Source organism: Cydia amplana, chromosome 2, assembly GCF_948474715.1.
Source record: "Cydia amplana chromosome 2, ilCydAmpl1.1, whole genome shotgun sequence".
NCBI lineage: Eukaryota > Metazoa > Arthropoda > Insecta > Lepidoptera > Tortricidae > Cydia > Cydia amplana.
This window is the reverse complement of record NC_086070.1, coordinates 18,181,793-18,197,394: the sequence shown is the minus strand read 5'-3', so window position 1 is coordinate 18,197,394 and position 15,602 is coordinate 18,181,793. Positions and strand designations below refer to the sequence as shown.

At 40.4% G+C, this 15,602-nt stretch overlaps 1 protein-coding gene across 1 annotated transcript; it reads right to left on the bottom strand.

Moving 5' to 3' along the window:
* Nucleotides 1–958: 958 nt before the first annotated feature.
* Nucleotides 959–10,188, bottom strand: LOC134659313 (T-complex protein 1 subunit alpha). Its single transcript, XM_063514969.1, has 10 exons — nt 10,028–10,188; nt 9,518–9,641; nt 8,644–8,761; nt 7,970–8,151; nt 6,380–6,644; nt 5,474–5,726; nt 4,811–4,901; nt 3,833–4,025; nt 2,071–2,211; nt 959–1,225 (listed from the first exon to the last, which is right to left on the bottom strand). The coding sequence occupies exons 1-10, from the start codon at nt 10,098–10,100 to the stop codon at nt 995–997; spliced, it is 1,671 nt and encodes a 556-aa protein (XP_063371039.1). The 5' UTR covers nt 10,101–10,188; the 3' UTR covers nt 959–994.
* Between the last annotated feature and the right edge of the window lie 5,414 nt (nt 10,189–15,602).

The window sequence follows — 15,602 nt, the reverse complement described above, 5'->3', positions numbered from 1 at the left end:
TTCACTTCTGCCGGCACTCCCGGAGTGCAACCCGTTGTTTTTTTGTACAAAAATATTTCTGTTTTTATTTCAAACTTCCTGTATCTAGTTGAGATGCTGAACTTATAAACGAAAAGGAATTAAAGTAGGAGTCAACTGCAATTTAATTGTTAAGAAAGCAACATTTATCTAAAATGCACGCCATTGGAAATTGTGACATGAGGCCCGATGCACAATTTGAGGGCTAACGTAAAGCTCAACTTTAACTGGCTCTGAATGAACAAAAGATAATACTAGCAGATGATAACATCGGCCATTTGAAGTACTGTCGCCATTAAGAGATATATGAACATGAACGCAGAAAATATACCGTACAATGTATCTGATGACGACAGTACAATACAACTAAAGATCGGTTTTCCTAGGATAGCGGTGCCGTCATATAGCGGCCGTCTCCATACTAAATAATACGGCTAAATATGGATGTCGTAGTATTTGTATGGAGACGGCCGCTATATGACGGCATCGCTATCGGAGGAAACCAAAGCTTTATTCAATAAATCCCTTGTAATTAAGAGTGACCGAGACATACACTGAGAGCACCGTTAGAGCTCTTTCCCACTGACGTCCAATTTTTGCGGGTACAGTTTTCTGTAGTTTGCGTGCAGTATCCGGCAAACAGAATGCTGGTGTGAACGTTACCATAGAGAAAAAAATACATAGAGTGCTCACTCCATACATCAGTTCAGACTATTAATTTCAGTGTCTACATCTAGCATCGAGTAGCGGAACTATCATTACTGCTACTTGACAATAGATGTAGCAGTACTGATAGTTCCGCTACTCGATGCTAGATGCTAATAGTCTTTTTGGTACTAAACCTGATGTATGGAGTGAGCACTCTATGTATTTTTTTCTCTATGACGTTACTATATTAGCACGTAAACAGGATCCTTCAGAAAACCGTACCCGCAAACACGGGATGTTCAATGGGGAAGAGGCCTCAGCGTGTCGTTTAGTCAAGTTCGCCGGCGTTGCAGGCGTCCTGGTATGACTTGCCCGAAGACTGCTCGGGGTCGAGCTTGATCATGTCGTCGATGCGCAGGATGGTGATGGCGGCTTCGGTGGCGAACTTCAGCGACTTGACCTTGGAGATGGCGGGCTCGAGCACGCCCGCCGCCAGGTTGTCGCGCAGCGTGCCCTCCGTCAGGTCCAGACCCACCCATTTTAAATTCGCGTGTTCCACCTGATGATGATACTTTTATTTAGTATGGATGAATGGTATCGTCTTGGGTCGTCCCATTCCTTTTTCGTCAAGTTCTTAAGTTAGTCCTATTCTGCTTTCGTCACCCATTCTACATTCGTCACAATCGTCGGTGGCTTTAGAATGTGTGACGAAAGCAGAATAGGACTAATTTAAGAACTTGACGAAAAACGAATGGGACGACCCAAGATGATACCGGATGAATTACCACGCCAAGTTTCCAATGAAATTATGGCGTTTAAAATAAGAAAATAACACTTGCACAGTCTGTGCTAACAAAATCTCTGTAGAGCTTGGTCCGACTATGAATTCTGTTTCACTTTGTTAATACAGGCTTACAGATTAACACATCTGTATAGTTTGACAATTAACTCTCCTCTTTCGGTTTCAAAGATCACAGGTTAGGGGCTGTTCATAAATTACGTCATCTATTTTTCAACCCCCCCCCCCCCACACCCTAAAATAATCCAAAAATCATGCTTCGAATGATCCCGTTTCCTCCTACGTCTTGCTACCATCATCCGATGTCCAGACCCCCCCCCCCCCTATTTTGAAATGACGTAATTTATGAATAGCCCCTTAAGATCGGTTTTCCTAGGATAGCGGTGCCATCAAATAGCGGCCGTCTCCATACTAAATAATACGGCTAAATATGGATGTCGTAGTATTTGTATGGAGACGGCCGCTATATGACGGCACCGCTTTCGGAGGAAACCAAAGCTTTAGTCGCTAGCAATATTCTCAAAAAGTTAAGATCGGGTGTCGGGTATGGAGCCCATACAAATGTAGGCAGCAATAAAGTAATCTGTCAAGGTCAGACAGAGTACCTTGGTCTGCGAGGAGTTATGGTAGGCGCGCAGCTTGGCCACGAGGTCGGTGGCGTCGCGCGCCGCGTTCACGGCCAGCGTCTTGGGGATCACGAGCAGCGACTGCGCGAACGCCGCTATCGCCAGCTGCTCGCGGGAACTCTGCCGAAACAAAATCAGATTATGGGTCAACACCCATATCAGTCATATCATCATCCAACGGTGATGATGACGATATGATAGGCGTTTTACCTATAGTTTCTTCAAGGCTGTCTCGATTTGCTTAAAGCCGTTAAGATCGGTTTTCCTAGGATAGCGGTACCGTCGTATAGCGGCCGTCTCCATACTAAATAATACGGCTCAATATGGATGTCGTAGTATTTGTATGGAGACGGCCGCTATATGACGGCACCGCTATCCTAGGATAACACACTACCGCACCGTACCATGGTCACAGTGCGTCGCACCCATAAGTGAGAGCGAGAAAGAGATATATGTTTCTCGCTCTCACTAATAGGTGCGGCGCACCAAGGTCGCGGTGCGGTCCGGTAGTGTGTTACGGGCCTTAAACAACGCCCATCTGTAACAGACACTTTATAGTTACGTGCACGTGAATGTTTTAATTTGCTTCTGTAAGTTTTTAGATATATCAAAAAAAACATACATATATTCAACTTATTAAAAAAAAATAGTATGGTTTACGTAAAGTAACAAATAAGGGGCATAACTTTCGAGTTTTAAAACGCTCGAAATATGCATCATTATTAATAGGGATGATGACACATGTTGAATTTTATAACAAAATCTAGTAAAATAGATAGCATACGAGCAATTTATCACAATGTGGATATTAAAATAAAATATTGAAAAATTACAAAATTACAGGACCTGAAAGTTTCAAAATTTAAGTTTTTTTTTAACTTCCAAAAACGATAAAAGTAAGGGTACCATTCGATTCCTTACATTTCATCCAAAAAAATATTGTATGGCAACTATATACATAAACGCAATATTTCACCGACAAAAACGCAATTTTCTTGTTTTGTCCATACTACAAGATGGGCGATGACGTCTCGGCCTCTGGCCGTTTTGTATCAAGTGCGAGTCGGACTCGCGCACGGAGGGTTCCGCACCATCAACAAAAAATAGAGCAAAACAAGCAAAAAAACCGGCCAAGTGCGAGTCGGACTCGCGCACGGAGGGTTCCGCACCATCAACAAAAAAGCAAAAAAACGGTCACCCATCCAAGTACTGACTCCGCCGGACGTTGCTTAACTTCGGTCAAAAATCATGTTTGTTGAATGGGAGCCCCACTTAAATCTTTATTTTATTCTGTTTTTAGTATTTGTTGTTATAGCGGCAACATAAATACATCATCTGTGAAAATTTCAACTGTCTAGCTATCACGGTTCGTGAGATACAGCCTGGTGACAGACGGACGGACGGATGGACAGCGGAGTCTTAGTAATAGGGTCCCGTTTTTACCCTTTGGATACGGAACCCTAAAAATTAGTCATGTAGTTCAATAGCCTATTGAAGGTTTGACACGGGCAGGGATCGGAACCGGTTTTTTGCAAAAACTTAGAAATAACCATATTTTACGAATTATTTTATACTCGAAATGTAGGACTCAGTTGTGTTTTAGGTTACGAATTCGTATTATTAGATTGCCCAATTAGAAATGAAGTAATTAGCAAAGAACGAAAAAATACCGTTTCCGTTCCCATACAAAAAATACCGGTATCCGATCCCTGGACACGGGGCACTCGGCAGCGGCACTCACCAGCGTGGTGGCGAAGTTCTCCAGGTAGATGGACAGCGCGGCCTCGACGGCGCCGCCGCCGGGCACGAGGCGGCCGGACTCCAGCACGCGGCGCACGGCGCACAGCGCGTCGTGCGCCGACCGCTCCATCTCGTCGCAGTACGCGTCCGTCGGCCCGCGCAGTATGATGGACGCCGCTGTGCGAGCCGCGGGGCTGACATACACAAACAAAGAAAAAATTAAAAACCGAGGGTTCCGCACCATCAACAAAAAATAGAGCAAAACAAGCAAAAAACCCGGCCAAGATCGAGTCGGACTCGCGCACGGAGGGTTCCGCACCATCAACAAAAAATAGAGCAAAACGAGCAAAAAAACGGTCACCCATCCAAGTACTGACCCCGCCCGATGTTGCTTAACTTCGGTCAAAAATCACGTTTGTTGTATGGGAGCCCCGCTTAAATCTTTATTTTATTCTGTTTTTAGTATTGTTATAGCGGCAAAAGAAATACATCATATGTGAAAATTTCAACTGTCTAGCTATCACGGTTCGTGAGTTACAGCCTGGTGACAGACGGACGGACGGACGGACGGACAGCGGAGTCTCAGTAATAGGGTCCCGTTTTTACCCTTTGGGTACGGAACCCTAAAAATGGCGGATGTAAATGCCAAAAGGCATTTTCTACCAGTCAATCATTGGGCCAGACATATATGTAGGTGCAGAAGAGATGCATAAATTTGCTATAAAGAGAAAATTAACCTATTACACATAAGGTGGGCCATTGATTTGCGTTATTAGATTTGAAGCTGGCTAAAATTACTGCAAGTCGGTCGCTATACAGGCATTAAGATACCTCTGCCACTCTATTTGCCTGTGCATTCGCACGACAGCACGACACGGATCGCAAAGTCAATATGTTATTCAATCAGTGAAACCTAGGTCCAACCGATAAGAAATGGTTTCAGCGAATTTAATAAAGTGAAAATCGAAAGTATAATTACCCCTTGATAAGAATGAGCTGATCGTCGCAAATCTGTTCCTGTACGACTTCGGCAGCTTCTCCGATCATGCTGGGCTCGAACACCTCCTCGCCTAAAAGTTTTACACTCTAGTGAAAACACATTTAAAAAAAAAGTATCCTACATAAGGAATGTGAGAAAAAAAAAAGCAACTACAGATAACGACATCGAACAGCTCACTGTAATGAAAATTTTAAAAATAGTGCACATAAACTTACAGACAAGTTATTTTGCCCTAGTGGCTCCTCCTACTGGCACCTACTTGTTAATATGTTTACTCAATTTCATAATAGGGAGTATTACTCCAATGTATTGCCGCCAGAGTGCAGTACTAGCGCCTTTAGTAAACCATAGAGTAACTTATACATACTATACCCCTATATACTTGTACTTACTGTTTTTTGAAAAGTTTTCACAGACAATGAAATATAAAATTGATACATCAAGGCGGTTTGTTTACAAAGGGCCTACCGGGAAACGCGAAATCGAAACTCAGCTCAGCTATCTGCCTCTTAATCGCTCGAATACGCAAGAGTGATAGAGAGGTTAGATAACAAAATTTCGAGTCTCTCGTTTGCGGTACCTATACCCTTAGATTGCGACTTATTGTGGGAGTTTCGCGTAATATTGCCTATTATTACTAACCATCCATATTGGTGAGTGAGGTGAGGAAGGTAGCGCCCGTGGCCTTGGCGATCCGCTTGAGGTCGGTCTTCTTGCAGCGGCGCACGCCCATGGCGCCGGCCTCCACGAAGTACTTGAGGCACAGGTCGTCGATGCCGCCCGTGCACAGGATCACGTTCACGCCCGTGGCCAGGATCTTCTGGAGCCGCTCCTTGGTGATATCCAACTCGCGGGCTCGGATGGCTTCCAGTTTTTCCGGGTCTGATACTAGCACCTGGAGTTAATACAAATTAAATAAGTATATATTTGCGGACAATCTTACACAGATAAATGCCCATACCGTTACATATCACAGTTATTGTAGGCAGTGATTCCTAATATAGGTATCGTAAAAAGGCTGTATCACAAGTTATTGTTCAATGTTAATGTTTTGGCATAACTAGTTTTGAAATTAAATTCTTACACTCAACGGGAGTACTTACTAGTTACTACTTAGTAAGCGTACGTTACGTACTTAGTAAACTCTTCGTAGTTAACCCTTATTTAGACGGTTCGAGAACTCGCATGCGAGTTTCATTACATTGCGTTATTTGGTCGGTCGGCTGAATTGATGTTACATGAATGGTCCGCAATGTAACTAAAATCGCATGCGAGTGCGCGCGCCGTGTAAATGAGCCCTTATCCAGGCTTAGTACCTACGATTTATTGACCACATACGCGCCAATAGAATTTCAACCTTAGTAATCCGATTTAAGGTACAAATTAGATTGAACTTTCGGTAAATGTGACTTGTCGACTTCAAAGCTGAATTAAATGGATTTTTTGAGAAAAATGTATATTGGTGCAGCCTGGAAAAGGGTTAAGGAAGAGGGAATACCTACAATAATGTGTGACTTTAGTTGCGGCGACTCAAACTAGACAACTGACCTGGACACCCATCTTCATCTTCGTCTTCTGCAGCGAAAAGTCTAAGCAGGCGATCTTGGCATTGACAATCTTTTTGGGCATGGCCTGCGACGCGACGGTGCAGTTAAGGGCGTAGCCCTTGATCAGCACGCTCTCGCGGGCGCTGCGCCCGTGCGCCTTCAGTATGTTCACGGCCTTGATGGGGTACGCGGCGTTGCCTTTGGGGTCGGTGATCTTGATGGCCATTGCCGCGTCCACCACTATTTCTGAGAAGAAATCTGCGTCACTGGTGTAGTGGTTAAGGCATTCATTCAATTTATAAAGCAAATTCTTTTACATACTTAACGAAAACTTGTCATAAAACATAATACTGTATGACATGTCAAGATGCTTCATATTGCATTACTTTGATTTGCATTTATCGTTTATATCTTTCAACCCTTAAGAATCTATAATAGTTCAACACTTGTACATAGGGTTGCCAGATGGTCGGGATTCGGCGGGATTCTCCCGATTTTTAGCATGTGTTCCCGATTCCCGACGAAGTGAAAATTGTCCCGAAAAACAGCTTCACGTTATAAAACAATCATTTCAAGTTCCGAACTGTCGTCGAGCGAGCAAGCGACCCGCGTCGAGCCCGTCAGCGCGCGCGCGGGGCGCGCGTGGCGAGATTGGGCAGAGCAGCTGACGCAGTGCCAATAATGTAAAATATCGTTGTTTTTAATACAATTAATTTAATTTGATAGGTTTTTTCCCGACTTAAGGCCCAAAATCCCGAAAAATTTATATTTTTTCCCGATAATAGCGGCTTTCGATCTGGCAACCCTACTTGTACACTTATTTGATTTGAATACTCTAAATTGGCTCCATGAACATTTTGATGATATTTAGGGTTTATGGAGACGAAAAATCTGTCTACCTGTCTTATGTAAATGTTCATCATCTTCCTCGCGTTATCCCGGCATTTTGCCACGGCTCATGGGAGCCTGGGGTCCGCTTGACAACTAATCCCAGTAATTGGCGTGGGCACTAGTTTTTACGAAAGCGACTGCCATCTGACCTTCCAACCCAGAGGGTAAACATGGCCCGTATTAGGATTAGTCCGGTTTCCTCACGATGTTTTCCTTCACCGAAAAGCGACTGGTAAATATCTAATGATATTTCGTACATAAGTTCCGAAAAACTCATTGGTACGAGCCGGGGTTCGAACCTGCGACCTCCGGATTGCAAGTCGCACGCTCTTACCGCTAGGCCACCAGCGCTTCTTATGTCTTATGTAAATGTTAATAATAAATATTAGGGGACATCTTACACAGATCAACCTAGCCCCATAGTAAGCAAAGCTTGTACTATGGGTGCTAGGCGACGATATACATACTTATATAGATAAATACATACTTATATACATAGAAAACACCCATGACTCAGGAACAAATATCTGTGCTACTCACACAAATGCCCTTACCGGGATTCGAACCTAGGACCATCGGCTTCACAGGCAGGGTCACTACCCACTAGGCCAGACCGGTCGTCAAATTGGAAAAACAATTGAGCTTCCAATAAAATTAATTCTGGGAACAGGATGCATAATCTATTGATAAAAAAGGATACGCTCCAATAAGCTTGGATGACATAGTGGTCTTGGCAGCGTTGATGATGGAGGCACGGCCCAGTGACTCCAAAGTGACCGTGAGGTTGTCCTGGATGTACTTCACTGCCTCCTTGCATGCTAGCCGGTAGCCCGAGATGATGCTTGTGGGGTGGATCTTGTTCTTGACCAGTTCATCTGCGTTCTGGTTTAAATCATAGGATAAGTTGATATTTACATATTTGAATACTTTTGTGTAAAAAAATATTAAGATGTTTACCAAATCTCTAGGTAAATGGAATCAGCTGCATTTAGCAATATAATAGCCAGAAACGGGAGACAAAATTACGGAAATAGTACTAAAAAATAAGGTGGTGGTCTATAACTGTTGGTGTTCAGCCAGATAGTGTCTCGTTTTAGATTCAAAATTAATTTAAGTTAATAGACAAAGTAAAGGCTTGTTTATAGATAAACAAATTAGGGATTAGGGAGGGGATATTTGTATGGGAACGAAAACGGTATTTTTTCGTTCTTTTCTAGTTATTTCATTTCTAATTGGGCAATCTAATAATACGAAGTTGTTACCTAAACACACAACTGAGTCCCACATTTCAAATACCTATAAAATAATTCGAATAATATGGGTTTTTCGAAGTATTTGCTAAAAACCAGTTCCGATCCCTGAATCAAACATTACCTTTAATAGTTCAGCAGCAATAATAACAACTGATGTGGTGCCGTCTCCGACCTCCTCGTCTTGCAGCTGTGCCAGTTCTACCAGCACTTTAGCTGCTGGGTGCTCCACCTCCAACATCCTAACACGTATTTAAATATTAATCCTAGATTGATCAACTGAGTACAAAGACAGACAGGCATATTAGAGGTAAATTTTTTCACCTTATTGAAAATGTATTACTAGGTAAAAGTCATTAAGGTGAAGAAATGTATACATAGTTATAAACTTGACTGTAATATACAAGATCAATTCAAGTTTCTTTTATTTTAATAAGTACAGTCAAGTGTAAAAATATGGGTGCACAAATCATCTCAAAAATATGTCCCATGGCTCTTATGTCAGTGAATTAAGAACTACGGGACATATTTTTGTGTAAGTGGTCTACACCCATATTTTTACACTTGACTGTACTACAACTTAGTGGTATTTTTCATTGTTGCATGTAGAGAAATAAGACATGACAATAGGACACTTTGCACTCCCAGTTGCTTTGTAATGGCACATAGGGACAACAGAAGGCATCTTATTATCACAAACCTCGTAAGTCCCCGTGTATTTGTACAAGTACAAATTATATTCGAGTTTTGAACTCATATGGAAATAAAAGAGAGATCCAAATTCAAAAGCGCGAAAATTGCCCTGGGTCTTACGAGGTTAAATTGTGTCATATTACAATTTACCACTTTAGAAAATATCAAAATAATACCCACATTTTAGACAGCAATATCTTTAACTTAAATCTATTGCTATTACTTCTTTTGGAAACCTATGAAATAATATACTGCAACCAAGCATAGGTAATTCACAAAATTGAATTATAAGATGTAGTTCTCACTTCAGAATCGTAGCACCATCATTTGTGACTGTGACATCTCCAATGTCGTCCACCAGCATCTTGTCAAGACCCACGGGTCCCAACGAACTCTTCACTATGTTTGCTATCGCAGCTGCGGCGTTTACTGAAAACAAGACGCATTCGACTCTGAATTGTTTATCATTGATTTTTTATGTATGCAAATGTAAACACTGGAAAACAAGATAAGTGTCCAATAGTCAATAAAAGGCAATTGTAAAATAATATCAAAGCACAAAATCACTTTGCTTCGTTTTACTTACAATAGGTTATTTCTTTGTGAGTGAATAAAAACTCATAGTATACAAGCTACTTTTGAATTATCGTCATCTTTTTAAAGTTCTTGAATAAAAATTATGTGTTTTCTAAAAGAAATTACAACAGTTAAAAAGAAAATCACAAAATTAAAACCATAATGCATGCCATGATTGCATGTGATCTACCGGATACCTCGTGTGCTTGTGTTTGCATATATTCTACATGAAATATTACCATTTTGTGTTCTGACCGGAGCTCCAGAGCTTCTGGTCCCTGCGACGGATAAAGGAGCAGCAATTGTGGACATTTTTATTGAAATTTAACACAAAATTCACTAAAACAATTCGCCCGTCACACAGTTCAATTCTGGAAGAGTGAGCAACGTTGCCAACTTTAAAAAATATCGATGACACATGAGTTGTTCATTGCCAAATGCAAAAAAGGGGAGTTTCATCAAATCAAAGTATAGATGGTCAAACCAATTTGTCAGTAAATAGGAACCAAAAAAACTATACTCATCCTTTTCTTTATAAGTTTTGTACATATTTTGCATACCATTTATGGTTAAACATGAAACCTACCACCTATCGCATGAACACCGATGTACCTGGTAATGTTTATCGCAAATAAAAGATTCTTATTCTTATTCTTATTCTTATTCTTGGGTGCTAGTACTAGTGTAAGACAAAGATAGTATGATTCTCTCTGTCTATGTTTGAAATAGAACAGTCCTTTGACACACTTGCGTTTGAATGATGGTTTGAATGACACAAATGGAAACATGTGTATTTATACTTGGTCAACCCTTGGGGTCAACCAGATCTTGACAGTAGAAAAAGGCGGCAAATTTGAAAAATGTAGGCGCGAAGCTTCGATCAACGAACGAAGACGACGACGACCTTCGAGGATACAACTTTGATTATATCCTCCAAGACGACGACGGAAGCCCGTGTTGATCGAAGGCGCGAAGGGATATCGTCCCATAGAAAATTTGAATTTCGCGTCTTTTTTTACTGACAATATTTGGTTGACCAGCTATATTCACACGATGGCGGTAGCGCTTTTTATCAAGCGTTGCTGGATTTTCAACTTTAAGCCTTGGTCTTTAAATCTAATTTAGCGTGCGGGCAGATTTAAGCGCGTATAAATAATAACTGAAAATATAAATGTAATTAATGAAAGAACCACTATTATATAGTTACAACAAACAGCTACAATGCAATGTATACTTGGTCAACCAGATCTTGACAGAAGAAAAAGGCGGCAAATTTGAAAAATGTAGGCGTGAAGGGATATCGTCCCATAGAAAATTTGAATTTCGCGCTTTTTTTTACTGACAAGATTTGGTTGACCAGCTATATTTGGCCACGTTCACTGGAAGATTCGCACGAGAGGTTTTTCAACGCGCGTTCAAAAAGCGCTTGAATCTGTCCGCACTCTAAATTCGATTTAACGACCAAGGCTTAAAGTCGAAAATCCAACAACGCTTGATAAAAACCGCCACCGCTGTCGTGTGAATAAATACACATGTATATATCGATTTGTGTCATTCAAACGCTTTTTTAACGCGCGTTGTAAAAGCGCCCGTGGGAATGGCGGCTCACTGTCTTTTCGGTGCTGACTGTACAATTAGATGGCGTTAACCTCAATTATACATAGCACTAGTCATTGAGTTTTCACTTCTGCCGGCACTCCCTGAGTGCAACCCCTTGTTTTTTTGTGTTTCATGTTCATAGTTGTATCTATTACGCTAAGTCGGTACTTGCAGTAAAATATTTCGATTGAGACGCACCAAACACCTTAAATAAATTTCAGAACCAGAGTTTCAAAAATGTGGTCATAGGTAGGTACCTAACCTATCCTATGTAGGGTGTTCCGGGTGTTCGTTTATTTCTAGTGATCCCAGAACTTAACAACTTTATTCAACGTGACTCGAATAAAACCGACAGTGTAATTAAACAGTGTATAGAGTCAGACCAAGAAAAGTCTGCAGCGGATTTGATAGCTCACGCAGTGCAAGTATTATTTTAAACGTCAAACTTCTATGAAATTATGACTTATAAACAACACTTGCACTGGTGCGTGGCCTATCAAATCCGCTGCAGACTTTTTTTGGTCCGACTCTACCTACATTACCTACCTACTTAGTGCCAAAGGGAAAGTGTTCGGTGGTGCTCTGTTTGTCATTCACGGCACGCCTTAGCGATCAACAATCCTAATAAAGCGATAGATGCCAGACCCGCCCGCGGCCTAGCGGAGACGGATCAAGGCGCAGGCGGCGCACACTGCTGGCAACATTTAAACACCAATAGATGGTGAAAGAATTTGCATGCGATTTTCTTTACATTAAGATCTAAGGCTAATAAGGATCTCCTCAACGACCAGGGGGCCGATTTTTGAATTTAGATCGCTCGATTTCGTCACTCGAAAATCGGTGTAAAACAGCGAAATGCTAATTTTTATCTTTAGCTAATTAGTCGAGCGGTCGAATTTCAAAAATCGGCCGCCAGTCCTGTGTGGATCCAAAAATATAGTTTTGAACAAAAACTCGTAGGGGCTAATGCCGTGACCGAGCATTTCCTAGGTAACATAATATGTAAGAACATAGAAATGCACGGTCACGGCATCAGTCCCAATTTAGTGTCAAGACATATACGCATACCCCTACATTACTCGTAGAACAGATGATCGCTGTTGCAAATAGGGTAAAGCTACGTTTTCGTTACGTAGCTTTACCCTATTTGCAACAGCGATCATCTGTTCTACGAGTAATGTAGGGGGTAGGGGGCACCATAGATTAGTATATGTTATTATTGGGGGGCACCACTCTCCCATTTGCTCTTTTCGTTATTACATCCCTTTAGTGACTTCCAAGGCTGTTTGCATAGGTTTTTGGTGTATTAAAGCATACCTGCCCTGTCGCTAGAGCAGCGGTTCTCAATATTTTTTTTTGACGGAACCCTTTTGGAAAGCGAAATACTTGATGGAACCCTACAATAAAACAATAGTTTTTAGAAGTGTATTTTTTTTAATAATAAGTATAATAATTATGCTTAATGCATAATTTACTCGAAATAGTTGAATGGTTTAAATACATGATTTAAGAAGAATCGTTTCCCTATAAAAAAGTGTGTGTTGTTTAATTACTGGCACTGTTCTTTTACTGGCACATTTAATAGTAGTTTATGCAACAGTGATATAATAAGGGTTCTTAAAATTCAAGGGTCGAAGTTACAAAACGAGACGTAGTCGAGTTTTGTAAAAAAAGACCCGAGAATTTTAAGAACCAATTATGAGCTGTTGCATACATTACTTTTTCTATGACAGCTGCAGCAAAAAAAAAAAAAAAAAAGTCGAGTTTTGTAAAAAAAGACCCGAGAATTTTAAGAACCAATTATGAGCTGTTGTATACATTACTTTTTCTATGACAGCTGCAGCAAAAAAAAAAAAAAAAAAAAAAAAAAAAAAAAAAAAAAAAAAAAAAAAAAAAAAAAAAAAAAAAAAGAGAGAGTAATTATTAAAAAAAAAGAGTTATTATTTAAAAAAAAAGAGTTATTAAAAAAAAAGAGTTATTATTTAAAAAAAATTGAGTTATTATTTCAAAAAAAAAAAGAGTTATTATTGTAAATGAAAACATACCTCTTTCAATCAAGATGATCGGAACTTGTATCTTTAAAAAAAATAAAGCAGTTGTATTATACTCATAAGATGACTGCTAGCAGTCATCTTATGAGCCTATAGACAAAGCATTCAAATGACATTGCTTTAGATATCACTGTCAGTCATTTAATTGACACATTTAAGTGCTGGAGTAGAAAAACTGTATAAATAAAACTGTATAAATAAGTTTATTTTCGTAATATGGCTTCTATCAGGGTACTCGGCCTGACTTTATCCTATTTGTCCAAACTTTGCCAAGCAATAAAGGTTAAACTATGGTTAAGTAAATAGAAAGTGACAACGAATGTCATAACAATATGACATTCATCAGCATTTATAAAATGTTCATAGACGAGAAGTTTCCATAAGGTGGTAACGGTGGTAATTTTGTAATACTTACATGTTAATGATTATTGTAATCAAATATCTTTAAATTAGGTATCGTAGCTTTATATAAATATACAAACTTGTTCAAGACATGTGTTCCGTAAAAAGAGAGTTGAGTGAATGGACATTATTGGGGAGTAATTGCGACCAACTAAAAAAATAATGAAATAAGTATGAATATGTTACGAATAGGTACGTGAGACTATAGTTCAAAGTTATAAGTAAGTAAGTAAATATTCTTTATTGCACCAATAATTATAGTACCTACCTAATGCCTAATGTAGTTATAGTACCTAATGTAAGTATGTATGTACAATATAATGATTTATAAAGATAGGTTATAGGCGTTCCAAAATTGAAGCGCTTAACTTGTGACAAATTGGACAAGTTTCCTTTAGACGCGGCTGGACAAGCGAGAAATGTGCACGTGCTAACGAGCTCCCGCACACCGAAAGAGAAAGAAACGACCTTATGTTTAACAACGAGTGTGACAAAGATGGATGTAATGAGAAAACTAATCAAAAATAACAGATTTCTTCGTAGGCACAGAAATAAATAAGGAAGTATTTCTTGTGCTCCTCAAGTATGAGTATAACCTATTACACATATTTCAGAAAACACTTAAGGGTTGGACTGTAGCAAAGGGGGGGCTGGGACTTAGATTTTTTTTTGACAAAGTGGTGTCATTATGACACTATTTTTAAATGATTGTAATGTGTATATCACGTCAAAATAAGCATCTTTTATTGGAAAAACTTTTCTCTAAAATAAAAAATGGCCGAGTTAGACGCCTCCAAAGATTGATATTTTTAAAGGGAGCTGGGACTTAGAAAATTTTCATTGAGAGTGGTGTCATTATGACATATATTTTAAATGATTTTAATGTATAGAACACATCGAAATAAGCAACTTTTACTTGGAAAACTTTTTACTAAAACTGAAAATGGCGGAGATAGAGCTTAAGGCAGGCCAGGCTTTTAAGGCAGGTCGGAGTAGGTACGACGACGAGCGAAGCGAGGAGGAGTGTTAGGTAGAACTGCGACCATACAGCGCGCGAGCCGAGCGAGCGAAGCGAGCGTGCCGCGGCAGCGGCCGGCGAAGCGCCAGAACCGACGTTTTTATAATAATACAATTTTACAAGTCCCAGCTCCCTTTAAAAACATCAATCTTTGGTCGCGTCTAACTCGGCCATTTTTTATTTTAGAGAAAAGTTTTTCCAATAAAAGATGCTTATTTTGACGTGATCTACACATTACAATCATTTAAAAATAGTGTCATAATGATACCACTTTGTCAAAAAAAATTCTAAGTCCCAGCCCCCCCTTTCGTACAGTCTGACCCACTTAAGCACATAAAACATACCCGAATTGGAATATTCTGGCCGGTATGTATTATATTAGTAGTTGGCAGTGTGCCTGGCTCGGGCGATCATTGCCGCGGGGCGATTCGTTATCCCTGATCCAGTGGCTCACACTGCGGCCGTGCAGCGCCGCGCCTGCTGCTTTACTAGATACCAATAGTTTTATAGCGCTAGTAGTGTTCTATTCTATTATAGCCAATTTAGACTCTCGCGCGAGCCACGAGACGAGCCGCGAGCCGCGCCACGAGACGCTAGTCCACCGCTTACACTCGCGTTCGGCTTGTCATTCGGTTATAAACCTTATGCCGTGCCGTTAGTGTTTAAATTATATTAGCTCGACGAGCTTGCGAGCCCACCGCTTACACTCGCGTCTCGTGGCGCGGCTCGCGGCTCGTCTCGTGG

Coding starts and splice junctions, on each gene's coding strand:
- LOC134659313 (XM_063514969.1), bottom strand. CDS start 10,100: ATGTCCACAATTGCTGCTCCTTTATCCGTCGCAGGGACCAGAAGCTCT. Junction 4,026..4,810: donor CAGCTCATTCTTATCAAGGG/GTAATTATACTT, acceptor TGTGTATGTCAG/CCCCGCGGCTCGCACAGCGG. Junction 1,226..2,070: donor ATAACTCCTCGCAGACCAAG/GTACTCTGTCTG, acceptor TATCATCATCAG/GTGGAACACGCGAATTTAAA.